The sequence below is a fragment of the Mobula birostris genome, chromosome 5, assembly GCF_030028105.1.
Source record: "Mobula birostris isolate sMobBir1 chromosome 5, sMobBir1.hap1, whole genome shotgun sequence".
NCBI classification, from domain to species: domain Eukaryota; kingdom Metazoa; phylum Chordata; class Chondrichthyes; order Myliobatiformes; family Myliobatidae; genus Mobula; species Mobula birostris.
In genome coordinates, this window is record NC_092374.1 from 33,802,828 (window position 1) to 33,818,942 (window position 16,115).

At 41.6% G+C, this 16,115-nt stretch overlaps 1 protein-coding gene across 2 annotated transcripts in view; it reads left to right on the forward strand.

The window, feature by feature from the left end:
* Positions 1-16,115, forward strand: part of arsb (arylsulfatase B) — a 93,056-nt gene that overhangs the window by 12,828 nt on the left and 64,113 nt on the right. For both annotated transcript variants that reach the window (XM_072257841.1, XM_072257840.1), the window contains exons 2-4: positions 5,420-5,606; positions 6,945-7,135; positions 9,643-9,850. In XM_072257841.1, the coding sequence (XP_072113942.1) occupies positions 5,420-5,606; positions 6,945-7,135; positions 9,643-9,850 (586 nt within the window). The remainder of the gene's footprint in view (positions 1-5,419; positions 5,607-6,944; positions 7,136-9,642; positions 9,851-16,115) is intronic.

The window sequence follows — 16,115 nt, forward strand, 5'->3', positions numbered from 1 at the left end:
TGTGAGTATTAACCTTTTGGATAAATAGACTCAGCTACTTGTTTTTGTATTGGTGTCAGGTTAAGTCACCAATCCTATCAAAAATCCGGCAGATTATTCTACAGTACTTTGCTGAGTAATTTAACAAGGTAGTTGGTTTGCTAAATAGTTTGTCATTAAAACTAAGAAAAGATGGTTACAGGAATAATATTGCTGGGAAGTAACCCACTGCTGGTTTGTAGCACTGTTACTTTGAATTTATCTGAGCAGCAATGTCTGTGTGCACAGTTGGAACATCCTTATCCATTTTAAAGGGACCTCTTGTAGAGTTTACAATTCTTCGTGTAGTGATAGCCTACACATTTTATCTGCCTATTCTGAGTTATGTCTCATGGCTTTATACTTTACACAGGCTTTTAATAACTTAAGGGAAGTGTGAGAAGTGTGTTTGTTCAATGTAGTTCTCACTTTTTTATTATTTACTTTGTATTTGCATGGATTGCTTTCTTCTCAGGGTAGTGTATGGTGACATGTACAGTTGCAAGGAGTTTGTGAACTCTTTGCAATTACCTAGTTTTCTGCATTAGTCACTCCTAAAATGTGGTTTGATCTCCATCTAAGTCACAATAATAGAGAAACACAGTCTGCTGAAACTAGTAGCACACAAACAGTTGTACTGTTCATGTCTTTATTGAACACATTGTTTAATCATTCACAGTCCAGGCTGGAAAAAGTATGTGAACCCTTTATTTAATAACTGGTAGACCCTCCTTTAGCAGCAATAACCTCCACCTAACATTTCCTAAAGCTGCTGATCAGACATGCACAATGGCAAGGAGGAATTTTAGACCATTTTTCCATACAAAACTGTTTCAGTGCATCAATATTTCTGGGATACCTTGCAGGAACAGCCCCTTCCAGCTCATGCCGTAGCATCTCAATTGAGTTAAGGTGTGGACTCCGACTTGGCCATTTCAAAACACAAATTTTCATCTCTTCTTAAACCACTCTGTTGTTGATTTACTCTTACGTTTCAGATTTGTGTCTTGTTGCGTTATCCAACTTCTACTTAGGCTTCAGGTGACATACCGCTACCCTGACATTCTCCTGTAAAATGTCTTGATACAACTTTGAATTCATTGTCATCTCAATGATTGCAAGCTGTCCAGGCCCTGAGGCAGCAAAGGAGCTCCAAACCATGAAGCTCCACAGTTGGGATGTGGTTTTGGTGTTGGTGTGTAGTACCCTCTTTCCTCCTAATAAAGTGGTGTGCATTTCAATGGTTCCATTTAGTATCAGAGAATGTATGTAATATACAACCTGAAATTCTTTCTCTCCACAGACATCCCTGAAACAGAATTTTAAAAAAACTCGAATGAATGACAGAAAAAGGACTAGAACCCCAACCCCCCGACTCCTCCAATGCACAAACAGCAGAAAGCAGCGTCAACCTTCCCCCACTTATTCTAACATGAAGCATCAGCATTCCCACCACCCTCCATGCCAGCAACAGCAAAGCCCCCAAAAAGAAACCATAGTCTACAGTACGTCAAAAACTTAACTGTCCACTCAACATTTCGACATTCTACAAACTCTCTCGGTAGCAATGAAGAGACAGATATCGCTCTTTCCACAGTGATGGGGAGACAACAGTTGTTATTTCAATGTTACAGTCAGTCTGAAGCGTTCTGCCATAAAGTTCAGCTTTTGTCTCATCTGTCCAGAGAGCATTGTCCTGGAAGTGTTGTGGTTGCATCCAGGTGATCTTCTATAAACTTGAGACATACAGCAATGTTTTAATTTTTTTTGGAGAGCAGTGGTTTCCTCCATGGTGTCCTTCATATGAACACCACTCTTGTTCAGTGATTTTCTTCTAGTGGACACATGAACAGAAGCTTTAGTAAGCTCTAGAGATTTCTGCAGGTCTTTTTTCACCTCCTTCAGTATTGCTCGTTGTGCTCTTGAAGTGATCTTTGCAGGACACCCACTCCTAGGGAGGGTAGCAATAATACTGAGTTTCCTCCATTTGTAGACTATTCCTCTTTCTGTGTTGTGATGATCACTCCAGTCTTGAAAAAAGCTTTTGTAGCTTTTTCCAGTGTCATGCATCTCTACAAGTCTTCTTCGAAGATCCTCCGAAAGTTGTTTTGATCAAGGCATGGTGCACACTGTTAGAGTGATTTTTGGGTTTAGGTCATTTACATTTAGTAAGTGGCTTTGGCTACCAGTCTTCTGTTCCTTGATAATGTATTGTGGATGCAGTTTGGGACAATGCTCTCGGAAAAGCTGTGAATCCCAGTCATCGGATGATGCTGGCATCTGTGGGGTGGATACGAATCAGAAAGTGAAATTTTTGTGCAGTTTCAGAAGCATTGTCTATACTTTGTAAATATGGAAGTGTCCTTTGTGTTTAGCAAATAAATATCAAGCCCCACGTTGGGCCAGCAGACCTTTCCACCGAAAGCATCTCCATCTGATGCTGCTGTACCTGGTTTTGTAGCAACCAGTAATTTTCTCCTGCGAACTCATTCACACAACAACACACGTACACAGATCCTTCTTGAGAAAAGCAGGCCCTGTCAGTAACCTGACTTTGTGTGTCTTTTTTATTGGGCAGGGAACCTCTACAACCTACACCTCCAATCCCATCTCATTGATTAGAACAGCATACTTTTTTGATGTTCACATACATTTTTGAACCTAGACTATAGTTATTTAATTGGTGTACTCAGTATAGATGAGAAGAAGTACAATAGTCTGTGTGTTGTTAGTTTAGGCAGATTGTGTTTGTCTATCATTGCGACTTAGGTGAAGATCAGACCACACTTTATAAGTAAGTTGTACAGAAAACCAGATAATTGCAAAGGGTTCATAAACTTTTTAGTGCAGCTGTATGTACATTGATAATAAATTAGCTTTGAACATTGAGGTATAGATGGAACCATGTGGGAATGACTGGAGCTCTATGGGAATGCTACACTATGTCCAGCTATGTTGAAAATTGATGAGTAACTTGCTGTGTACTGCTTCCAAATAAGTAGATCCTACTGAAGTGTCTACCATAACTTCATAGAACAGAAACCAGTTTGCTCTGTTGATGGCTTTCAATTGCAACCTCTTCTCAACTCTGAAGAGATCTTCAAAGCACAGAACAGTCAATTTCAACCTGCCTGAAAATGCACCTAAATCTGTGCACCTTTGCCAGCAGCACGTTTTTCTCCCCCTTCACCCCTGCCGGATAATGTAGGGCTCCAGTGGATTGCTTGATGTGTTGCAGAAAGTACAATGAGCAAAATTTCTTTCCATGAATACTCAAGTGTTTCAGGGTCATGGCTTTGGAGAGTTAGACACATTACCTAACTAAGCACAACGGGGAGGAGGGGGAGGCAAATTTTCAGGGTACTGCCTCCTTATCTTGAACATCAAAATAGAATGAAAATGAGAAAAGACAAGACAGTCAGGCAGACAAAATATATTAAATGGCATTAATCGAAAGTGATTATGAAAAAAAGTGTCTTTTTTAAACATTTCTTTTGGGTGTTACAACTTTTGAGTAGCCAACTTCAGAGGCATTTATGGTGTCTCAAAATGCTGTATAGGATTCGTCAAGTAGATATCCCAGTGAGTATGACAAAAATAGTGTAATTGGAGAGCATTAATAATAAACCTACTGAAGTTTTATTTGTAGGAATGGGGTGAACAGACTGGAGTGTGGTATCAAATTGGACAGCTTTTTCAACAATCTAGAACTGTGTGCTGAATAGTGTCTCTGTGTCCTAGGCTTACACAATGGAGGAGGTTTGCTAAGAGTTAATGAGTACAGCCAGTGTTTCTAAATATAAGAATATTTTTACCAAAAAAAAGGCCAATCAGCCCCTCAAATCCGCTCAATAAGGCAATGGCTAGTCTCTTAGCTCAGTATTTTCCTTTATGATCTGCAATGCTTTGATTACCTCGTCCAAAGATCTAGGGATTCTGCCTTTAAGGTGCTTGCGAACTGAGCTTCCAGTGGGAGATTTTGTCAATGCTAACGGAGCAGAGTGATGGATAATCACTCAAAGTGAAGGATAATGGAAGTCTAACAAAGTTTCTGACGACAGTGCACAAACAAGTCTCTCAACTTATTTTGAGGTGGAAGGTGCAGAGTCAGTGGACATCGATATTGCAGGAGTAATAAGCAAAAGTTATAGATGGTGGAGTTCAGAGCAGGTCAGAGGTTTGTAGGGTAACAAGATGAGGTATCCATGCTGAGGTCTAGGTAGGCAAAGTATGATGAGCATCTGGAGTACTGTGTGCATGATAAGGCTAGGGGTAGTCGTTGTCATCATCATCATGGTGTACCATGTCATATGACATGGGCGATCACGGTCCATGACTGTGAATATTCTTGGCAAATTCTTCCACAGAAATGGTTTGCCGTTGCCTTCTGGGCAATATCTTTACAAGATGGGTGATCCCAGCCATTATCAATACTCTTCAGGGATTGTCAGCCTAGCGTTCAGTGGTGGCATAACCAGGACTTGTGATAGGCACCAGCTGCTCATACGGCCACCCACCACCTGCTCCCATGGCTTCATGTGATCTTGAGTGGGGGAGGGGAGGGGTTAAAACGGGTGATACAACTTGCCCAAGGGTGACGTTCTGGCCAGCAGAGGGAAGGAGCGCCTTATCTCCACCACCACCCAGGGGTGGCCCTGAGTAATGAGTAGACTGTGGGGTCAGAGGTTTATTCTTACCTCAAATAGAAACACAGAGTACTCCACTGTGAAGTCTCTTTGAGTTATGCCGACCCTGAAGAAACTTAAATCTCCTTTTCAATGGGAGTTCAGTTAGACCCTCTCTCACTGCTCAGCCTTTGTGATATTCCTTCCCCCTACTCCCCTTCTGGCTTCTTCGTCCTTCCTTTCCAGTCCTGATGAATAGTCTTGACCCAAAACATCGACTGTTTATTCCCCTCCATAAATGCGGCCTGATCTGCTGAGTTCCTCTGGCATTTTGTAAGCTTTGCTCTCGATTTCCTGCACCTGCAGAGTCTCTTGCATTTAGAACTAGGGTCTAGTTTTTACATAAGCGTTGGAATAAGTATACAAAGGTTTGGAGGAAACTAAATAAAATAATCTTACTCTTTATTGTCCAAGCAGTGTGAGATCATTTTCTACTCCCTAGATTTTGACCATCATTACTTGTATCTAAATTAAATTCCCTTTCTTATCTTTGTAACTTCGTCATCCAAAATTGTAATTAATATTAGCAGCCCTATAATGTTCTGTACTTCAGCATAAATTTCTGTGGAGCATGGAGCAGTGGACCCTGATAGATGTAGTCCGTGCCAATAGATACTTTCAAAGTGTTAATAATGGCTCTGTGCTGTCATTTGTTGCGTGGCAACTGTTTTCACATAAAGCCACTGAGAGCTTAATTATTCATGGTTTCTCTTCAGATTCACACCGGTTTCCAGCACGAAATCATCTGGCCTTGTCAACCACACTGCCTCCCATTAGATGAAAAGCTTCTGCCTCAGCTGCTGAAGGAGGCAGGTTATAGCACTCACATGGTGGGGAAATGGCACTTGGGCATGTACAAGAAAGAGTGTCTCCCGACGCGGAGAGGATTTGATTCCTACTTTGGTAACTACACGCTCTCAGTTCATTACAGTTATAATTTGGAATAGTAATTCTTCCGAAATGGGATAAAGTTGGTTCAGTTTTGTAACATCACAGGAATAGCCTTTCCGATGACCACTGTAGATATCAACAGCTGACAATTGCATTATAAATGTTATACTAAGATACTACATCCTAAATTGTTTTTGCATATTGAACATGGGCATATTGCCTGTGCACGACAGACCCCCCTCATATTCCAGATCTTATTTTTGAAAACTATTGAGAATCGTGTTTCAGTTGCCCTCAAAGAACCAATGACTACTGACTTGTCTAACAGACTTTGGATAGCAGGTTGAGTTTTTAACATCATGTTTTCCAAGTGCCTTCATGCAATTGGACAATAGAACCATAGAACATTTAAGCACAGAAACAGGCCTTTTGGCCCTTCTTGGCTGTGCCCAACCATTTTTCTGCCTAGTCCCACTGACCTGCACTTGGACCATATCCCTCCATACACCTCTCATCCACGTACCTGTCCAAGTTTTTCTTAAATGTTAAATGTGAGCCCGCATTTACCACTTCATCTGGTAGCTCATTCCATACTCTCACCACTCTCTGTGTGAAGAAGCCTCCCCTAATGTTCCCTTTAAACTTTTCCCCCTTCATCCTAACCCATGTCCTCCAGTTTTTTTCTCCCCTAGCCTCAGTGAAAAAGCCTGCTTGCATTCACTCTATCTATACCCATCATAATTTTATATACACATAGGCCTGCCATTAGAGTAACCATGGCAACAATTCAGTTGCACTCAGTCCTGTTAGCATCAGTTCCCCACATGCATGAACTCTTCAGTAACTGGTAGGGAATTTTGAATGTTAGCTTTCTATTTCTGCCTTTCATTCAGACATTGAACATTGTTAGGGGCTGCATTTCTGGTTGTGCATATATTGAACACCATATTACTTGTTACTGTATTTAGTGGGCTGTACAGCGTAGAATGAGGCCTTTCTTCGTGGTGAGCCTTGAAAAGAGTTGTTCCATTTTAGTGTAACTTTCTTCTGTGTACAAGCTTTTTGATTGTTTAATGAAATCAGATTCCACCAACCTTATGAGGTATTTTGCAGATTTTTACAATTATCCCCTTCTCCTTCAGCCAGTTACTGAAAAGACTGTAGTTTATCATTTTTATGCCATTCATGTAAAGATATCTTTGAAAGATCCATCAAATATGGTGCGTTATCTTGGAACTTTTAATGGCATATCTTAATGATCATAGTAATGATAATCCTCTGTTTTCAAGTCCTCAGTTGTCCTACAATGATTTTAAATAATGTTGTTTCTTTGTTGCTTTAACATTTTAGGTTACCTGTTGGGCAGTGAGAATTATTATACTCACAAGCGCTGTTATTTCATTGCCCCATTAAACATCAGTCGCTGCGCACTTGACTTGCGAGATGGGGAGAATGTTGCGACCGGGTTTACGGGTGTGTATTCAAGTCACTTGTTTACACAGAGAACCATTGACATTTTGTCAAAGCACAACCCTGCTCAGGTGGGTACTTGTCAGAGAACACTTATAAAGCCTGTTTTGCCAATGCAGCTGCTGTTTTTATGGTAGTCAGAAATGGAGCCCAATTTTGCAAGTGTAGCTAATCTCGTTTTTGCCAAAGGCAGTGGTGTGTGGGGGGGGGGTGGAATTGATCTGCACTGAAAACTAAATTAAATGAGGTGCCCATTGTCACTAAACAATGTGACAGAAGGAATCTTTACTACCAAAATAGAGAAGCAAGTTTTCTAGGGTAGATATGAGATAAAGTGATTTGGTGCAGAAATAAGTTACCCCCCGTCCCCACCCCGAGCTGAGTATATCAGTAAACATTGAAGTCAGGGACGCAATCAAACAAGAGAACAAATAACTTCAAAAGCAAGTACGATTTGCTTTTCTTTTTGTTCTAAAGTACTTTTTACAGAGAAGTATCTATAAAAGAGATTGATGGATTCTTGATTAGTCAGGGCATGGATGGATATGGGGAGAAGGCAGGAGATTGAGGAGGAGGCTGTGTGGGACGTGGATCAGTCATGATGAAATGGCCACGCAGACTCGATGGGCCGAATGGCCTGATTCTGCACCTATATCTTATGGTCTTAAGTGTGATCTCACTAAGCTTTTAATCTTGATGGGATCACAATGGTCAGGTTTTTAAAGCTGTACATTGTACATTTGGTATGGTCTAAATATTTTCTGCCCATAGTGATGTGAGTAAAGTATTGTGAATAGAAGGGTTAACTTTTACTCCCCTGGGAGCAGAGGTAACCTGATTAATAGCCCAGAAAAGAATGTAATTATCTGAATACTTCTATAGTAATTTGCATTTCATTAAGCAGTATTAATATATGATGAAAAGTTGTTGGGGCTTTAAATTGTTCCATCATACCTATTCCTTAAAACTTGAGAAATGAAAACTAATGCTAAATTAAATACAGTTTCTCTAACAAGATTACTTGTTCTTTGCTTAATTTGTTTCCGACATATTTGAAATATGTACATATTATACTAGCAAACAATACTTGAATTTTAAAATTTGTCAATGTTTCTTAAAATAAATTAGATTTTAAATAAATTTAAAAATAAATAGTTTTGCTCCCAAACCTATTTACTCACAACCCTAACTATTGAAGATTCTAAGGTATTGTAAAAAAAAAAGCAGGAAATGTTGCAGCTTTTCTGTTCATAGACATCAGTAATGAGAAAGTTAACATTTAAAGTCATTAAACTCAATGCCTTTTTAAAAAAAATCCCTTGACCCATTTTCCTTTGTAGAATTATCAATCTTTCTGCTGTTCTCCTAAGTGGTAATTCCACTGCTCTCTATTGTACCGAACAATCTACAAGAAACTTGTAAAATATAAACTAGCAGTTAAGTTTATCATTCTTAAATGCAGAAGTTTATTTCTACCTCTAACCTTTTTTGTTAATATACCATTATTGAGAAACCAATCTAAGTTAAGTGGCTGTAAGAAGAGACTGGATAAAGATAAAACAACTCCTTTGCCCCAGGGGCAACCTGATAGTAGTTTATAAACTTAAGAGGCATAGATAGGGTAGAAAGTCAGTCATGTCAAATTCCAGCCTTAAAGCAAGAAGGGTAAAGTTTAAAGGAGACTTGAGAGGCATTTTTATTTACACGGGGAATGGTAGGTACCTGGGATGTGCTGTCAGGGAAAGCAATGGAAGCAGATAAGATATAGGAGCAGAATTAGTCCTTAATGGTACAGCTTTAGACGAGCCTAGAGATCACATATTCAAGTGTTCTCAGATGGCAAGTCAAGTGGAGAAGGGTGTCAACAGGATCCTGTGCTTAATAAATAAGGCATGAAGTTACCTAAATATTGAAATTGTGCTAATGCTTTACAGATGACCGGCTGGTTATAGCTTGAGAGCTGTGTCCATTTTGGGCACCCAACTTCATCAAGGCCTCAGAGACCACCAGATCTTGTCAAGATTAATGGCAAGGATGGGGAACTCTAGTTATGTAGAGACACCAATGAAAGTGGGATTGCTTTCTTTGGACTGGAAAAGGTTAAGAAGGGAAAGCTTGCCAAAGGCATTTAAAAGCCTGGTATTTTTGGAAGCCTGTTTGACAGAATGTTTGGTAAACAAAGAATACAATGGCAAGAACAAAAAACTTTTTTTAAAGCAGCTTGTTCCTGTGTATGAGCTGCAAGTGTGATGGAAGAAGATCCAATGTCCTAAAAGGGAAAAAAGGTCAACTTGCAGGGTCAAATGGCCCTCCTATGCTGGGAAATTCTGTGGGAGAATTAGTTATGAATGAGTCAACTGGTGTTGTCAATAACAAAGTAAGTGGTATAACCTCAGACAGAAATCTACCTGTTCTTGATATGGACCTAGCAAACCACACTTCAAGAAAATGTCAAGAGCAGCCCTGAATGAAGAGGCTGCTGTGGTGACCAGCCTGACGCTAGAACAGAGTTTTAGTAGCCTTAAACCAAACAGCTGAACATAAAACAAAGTTTTTATTGTGTGCACTCTCTATGCAGCCTCTGTTCCTGTACTTAAGTCTCCAGTCAGTTCATGAGCCCCTTCAGGTGCCAAAGGAATACATGGAGCCTTACCATTTTATTCACGATGAACATCGGCGCCACTATGCAGGAATGGTGTCGGTGATGGATGAAGCTGTGGGGAACGTCACTGACGCTTTGCAGCGTTATGGATTCTGGAACAATACTGTCTTGATCTTCTCCACAGGTAGGTCAAAGGACTTGAATAATACAGGACCCTCTGATGGATTGTATTAGCTACAGTTGTGGCCCAATATGGTTCCTTTGTCATTCAACGTTCTATAGAGTTCAGGTGGGCAGCTTGCTTCCAGGGCCCAAGCAAAGTTGTTCGTAGGCCAAGCCAATAACTGTAAAATTCTAAGTAAATTTATTATCAGATTCACACACAAAATGCTGGAGGAACTCAGCAGGTCAGGAAGCATCTTTGGAAAATGGTAAACAGTTGACATTTTGGGCCGAGACCCTTCTTCAGCTCTGAGGGGGGTGGAGGGGGGGAATGCCTGAATTAAATGGTGGAGGAGGGGAAATAAGCTGGCTGGAAAGTGATGGGTGAAGCCAGGTGGGTGGGAAAGGTCAAGGGGTGGAGAAGAAAGAATCTGATGGGCGAAGAGTGGACATTAGGAGAAAGGGAAGGCAGGGGAGACCCAGAGGGAAGCTGTAGGCAGGTGAAAAGGTCCAAGTTGGGAATAGAGGAAGAGGTGGTGAATTTTGTTCACTGAAAGGAGAAATAGATATTTTTACCAACGGGTTGGAGGCTACCCAGACGGAATATAAGGTAACACACATAAAAGTTGCTGGTGAACGCAGCAGCAACTTTTATGTGTGTTGCTTGAATTTCCAGCATCTGCAGAATTCCTGTTGTTTGTGGAATATAAGGTGTTGCTCCTCCACCCTGAAGGTGGCCTCATCTAGGCACAAGAGGAGGCCATGGATCAACACGTCGGAATGGGAATGGCAATTGGAATCAAATTTATTTATTGTATTTATGTCACCATATACTACCCTGTGATTCTTTTTCTTGAAATCATTAACAGTAGAGCAAAGAAGTGCAACAGAAATCAATGTAAAGCTACACAAAGAAAGACTGAGAAGCATTCAGTATGTAAAAGAAGATGTGTATGCAGTTATAGTTTCACAAACTGAAGCTTTATTTTAGTGTGGAGACACAAGAGCTTGCAGATGCTGGAATCTGGAGTTTAAAAAAACAAGCTGTTAGTGGAACCCAGCGGCAAAGGGGTGATTGACATTTCGGTTTGAGACTTGCTCCAAGCCCAATTCCATTAGTCTATCTGAGCTTGTTTGTGACACTTCTATATTGAAGGGAGGCAATTTCTGACAACATTTGGAGGCTGGAAATCTTATTTAACAATAGTGAAAAAGCTGTGGTCCGTGAGTGCTGGGGCAAAGTCTGGCCCAGTGTTTATCAGCCTGAGAGTGGGGCCAAGGACTGGAGGCGGTCTGTTCTGGGGTCAGAGGCAGACACTGTCTGTGTATGTGAGGGGGTGGGAGTCTCAGTACAGTATCTTGGGTTTTCCTAGTCTCGGGGTGGTAAATGGTGACATGCACGGTACGTACTTGATAATACGTTTAGTTTGAGAATGGGTGGGAGGATGGGAAAGGGGTTTGTTTTGCTGTTGTTTTGTTTGTTGCTGCTTGTGTTGCTCTGCTGAGTATTGCGGACATGCTATTTTGGCGCTGGAATGGGAGGTAACACTTGCAGGCTGTCCCCAGCACATCCTTGGGTACGTTGGCTGTTAACACAAACAATGCATTTCACTAAATGTTTCGATACATCTGAATATGAATATCTGTTTCTTCCAGTGAACAAAATTCACCCCTCTCCCTTCCATTCTTCCCCACTCGGACCTTCTCACCTGCCTGTTACTTCCCCCTGGGTCTCCTCCTCCCACCCTACTTCCTATTGTCTGTATGTGATAAATCTGAATTTGAAAATCTTTCTCAGCTGCAACTGAGTTTTCTTTTCCTGGCGAATGATTCTTGTATTTAAAACTGTTTTTCTATTGTGTAATGTTTCTCAAATGGGGTGAAGGAAAAATAATAAATGTATTTTTTTTAAAAAAAGGAACTTTAGTGTGCAGTCCCCCTTGGCAGCTCTGCCATTCACTAAGATTATCGATAATCTAGTTGTTATTCATATTACCACTTTCCTGCCTATTGTTTATAACCCTTCAACTCCTACGGTCAAAGAAAAACCTATCCCAGCCTTGAATATGTTTAATAACTTGGCAACACCAGCTCTCTGTGGGTCTGCCTTTTCAGCAGAAGTGACTGCTGACCACTGTATAGCTACTGTATATGTAGCCGTGTGAAGATTTGATATTCCTGCACAGGGATCTGTGTGACTGTGGGAACTCAGTAGGTTTTGTTTTCCAATTCTGCGACATTGCTCAAGTGTATCAGATTGAAGTGCTAATATCCAGTTATTGCAAGGTCACGCAACCTTGTACTGCACATTGAATTTCTGAGTTGTACTGGAGGAACAGTGTTGTATTATCCGCCGTGTGTACAGTGTATGGGATGCCCTGCAGATGAGAAAAGTTTTGAGTTTGGAATACAAATGTCTAAAGTGCTAGCAGAATTCTAGGTTGGTTTATTTATTTTTGCGGTGCAGTGCAGAGTAGTCCCTTTGAGCCACGCAACCCCGCGACCCCTGACAAACCCGAACCTAATCACAAGACAGTTTGCAATGACCAGTTATCCGACCCGCTAGGGTCTGTGGACTGTGGGAGGAAACCGGAGCGTCCGGGGGAAACCCACACATTCCACTGGGAGAGACTTCTTACGGAAAGGTGCCGGAATTGAACTCTGAACTCTGGAACGTCCCGATCTGTAGAGGCAGCACGGGAACCATTGCGCTACCATGGCGCCCAGAGGTGGCAAAGCAATTACTGGTTATTGACTCCAGCAGTGAGTCTGTTAACAGAGTTATTGAAACCATGTGAATAAAAGGATGATGTCTCAATCTCTGGAGAATAAATTCAGTGTTAGATTTGCTTTAAGTCGTTTGTTATCTTTCAGTGATTTTGAAATTACAGCGACCATCAGTCCAGTCATTGAGTCCTGTGGTTTTTATGTGCATGAAGAAGGCTCATAGTTTCTGGTGCACATAACTCTGCAGCATGAGGGACAGTCTCAGCAGTCTTTAATTCATTATGTAATCCCAGCTGCAGTCTATTATCGCAAGAATGGCGTATGCTGCTCTTAATTGGCTCAAAAACCATTCAAACATTTGCTTTTATCCTGACTGCACAATAAGCACATAGTTGAAAGTTAATTGGAAAAGGAACAAGGGATGGCAAATTATTTTCATGCAGCGAGCTGTTATGATCTGGAATGCAACGGCCCATCTGAAAGGAAACCTATCTTGTAATTTTAAAAAGGGAATTGCACATACAATTGAGAAGGAAAAATGGTGGGGGCAGTACTGGGAATTTGAAAGAGCTGATGCTGGCACAGTGATCTAAATGGCTGCCTTCTGTGTTGTGTGAATCTATGTTTAACTTCAGAGTATGCAATCCTTGTACACGACTAGGGTGGGTGGGAGGGGCAGGATGTAAAAGCGGATGTATCTTGCTGTATACAGTATGTTAATGAGAACGGGGTATTTCAACCTTTCCAAGAGCAACTGGGATTTTATTGGTGTGAGAGGCTTAGATAGGCTTGGAATATTGGTAAGGGGTCCAGAAGAGCTTTTTGAGCCAAAACGTAATTCTGTCAGAAAATACCATGTGCAGTTCTGGTTACCACTGTGGGGATGGGATTGCATTGAAAAAGATAGAGGTCATTAAAGTAAGAAGGGGTTCAACAAGTCATTGCATTTCAGTTGTGAGGAGAGATGCGACAGTTTTCCTTTGAGCAGAGGAGGCTGGGGTGCTCCTGATTAAAAGAATATGAAATTATGAGAGAGAGAGAGAGAGAGAGAGATAAATGAGAGAAACATCCTCATAGATGAGCATAGGTTTGAGATTAAGGTCAGAAGGTTTAGAGGATATGAGGAAGAACTTTCTGACACAAGGCAACTGTAATGTGCTGGATCAGGGGGTGATGGAAGCAGAGACTAGACCATAAGACAAAGACAAAGGAGCAGAAGTCGGCCATTCAGCCCATCGAGTCTGCTCCACCATTTTATCATGAGCTGATCCATTCTCCCATTTAGTCCCACTTCCCCCGCCTTCTCACCATAACCTTTGATGCCTTGGCTACTCAGATACCTATCAATCTCTGCCTTAAATACACCCAATGACTTGGCCTCCACTGCTGCCCGTGGCAACAAATTCCATAGATTCACCACCCTCTGGCTAAAAAAATTTCTTTGCATCTCTGTTCTGAATGGGTGCCCTTCAAACCTTAAGTCATGCCCTCTCATACTAGACTCCCCCATCATGGGAAACAACTTTGCCACATCCACTCTGTCCATGCCTTTCAATATTCGAAATGTTTCTATGAGGTCCCCCCTCATTCTTCTAAACTCCAAGGAATACAGTCCAAGAGCGGACAAACGTTCCTCATATGTTAACCCTCTCATTCCCGGAATCATTCTAGTGAATCTTCTCTGTACCCTCTCCAACGCCAGCACATCCTTTCTTAAATAAGGAGGCCAAAACTGCCTACAGTACTCCAAGTGAGGTCTTACCAGTGCCTTACAGAGCCTCAACATCACATACTTCATACTTTATTGTTGCCAAACAATTGATACTAGAACGTACAATCATCACAGCGATATTTGATTCTGCGCTTCACACACCCTGGATTACAAATATTAAATATTAAAAATAATTAAAATTAGTAAATATTAAAAATTTAAATTATAAATCATAAATAGAAAAATGGGAAGTAAGGTAGTGCAAAAAAAACCGAGAGGCAGGTCCGGATATTTGGAAGGTACGGCCCAGATCCGGGTCAGGATCTGTTCAGCAGTCTCATCACAGTTGGAAAGAAGCTGTTCTCAAATCTGGCTGTACGAGTCTTCAAGCTCCTGAACCTTCTCCCGGAGGGAAGAAGGATGAAAAGTGTGTTGGCTGAGTGGGTCGTGTCCTTGATTATCCTGGCAGCACTGCTCCGACAGCGTGTGGTGTAAAGTGAGTCCACGGATGAGAGATTGGTTTGTGTGATGTGCTGCGCCGTGCTCACGATCTTCTGCAGCTTCTTTCGGTCTTGGACAGGACAACTTTCATACCAGGTTGTGATGCACCCTAGAAGAATGCTTTCTATGGTGCATCTTTAAAAATTAGTGAGGGTTTTAGGGGATAGGTCAAATTTCTTTAGTTTTCTTGGGAAGTAAGGGTGCTGGTGGGCCTTCTTGGCAGTGAACTCTGCTTGGTTGGACCAAGTCAGGTCATTTGTGATATTGACCCCGAGGAATTTAAAGCTTTTGACCTGTTCCACTTGCGCACCACCGATGTAAATTGGGCCGTGCGGTCCGCTACTCCTTCTGAAGTCAACAACCAATTCCTTCGTCTTGCTGACATTGAGGGATAGGTTATTGTCTTCGCACTATGCCACCAGGTTCTTAATTTCCTCTCTGTACTCAAATTCATCATTACCCAAGATACATCCCTGCTTTTATACTCTATTCCTCTAGAAATGAATGCCAACACTGCATTCGCCTTCTTCACCACCAACTCAACTTGGCGGTTAACCTTAAGGGTATCCGGCACGAGGACTCCCAAGTCCCGTTGCATCTCAGAACTTTGAATTCTCCCCCCACTTAAATAATAGTCTGCCTGTTTATTTTTTCTGCCAAAGTGCATAACCATACACTTTCGAACTTTGTATTTCATTTGCCACTTCTCTGCCATTCTTCCAATCTATCCAATTCTCTCTACAGACTCCCTGTTTCCTCAGCACTACCGGCCCCTCCACCTATCTTCGTCTTGTCAGCAAACTTAGCCACAAAGCCATCTACTCCATAATCCAAATCGTTGATCTACAACGTAAAAAGAAGCGGCCCCAACATGGACCACTGTGGAACACCCCTGGTAACAGGCAGCCAACCAGAATCGGATCCCTTTATTCCCACTCTCTGTTTCCTACCAATCAGCCAATGCTCCATCCACATATGTAACTTTCCCGTAATTCCATGGGCTCTTATCTTGTTAAGCAGCCTCATGTGTGGCACCTTGTCAAAGGCCTTCTGAAAATCCAAATATACAATATCCACTGCATCTTCCTTGTCTAGCCTACTTGTATTTTCCTCAAAAAATTGCAATAGATTTGTCAGGCAGGATTTTCCTTTAAGGAAACCATGCTGAGTTCTGCCTATCTTGTCATATGCCTCCAGGTACTCCGTAACCTCATCCTTGACAATCGACTCCAACAACTTCCCAACCACCGATCTCAAGCTAACAGGTCTATAATTTCCTCTTTGCTTCCTTGCCCCCTTCTTAAATAGCGGAATGACATTTGCAATCTTCTAGTCCTCCGGAACCATG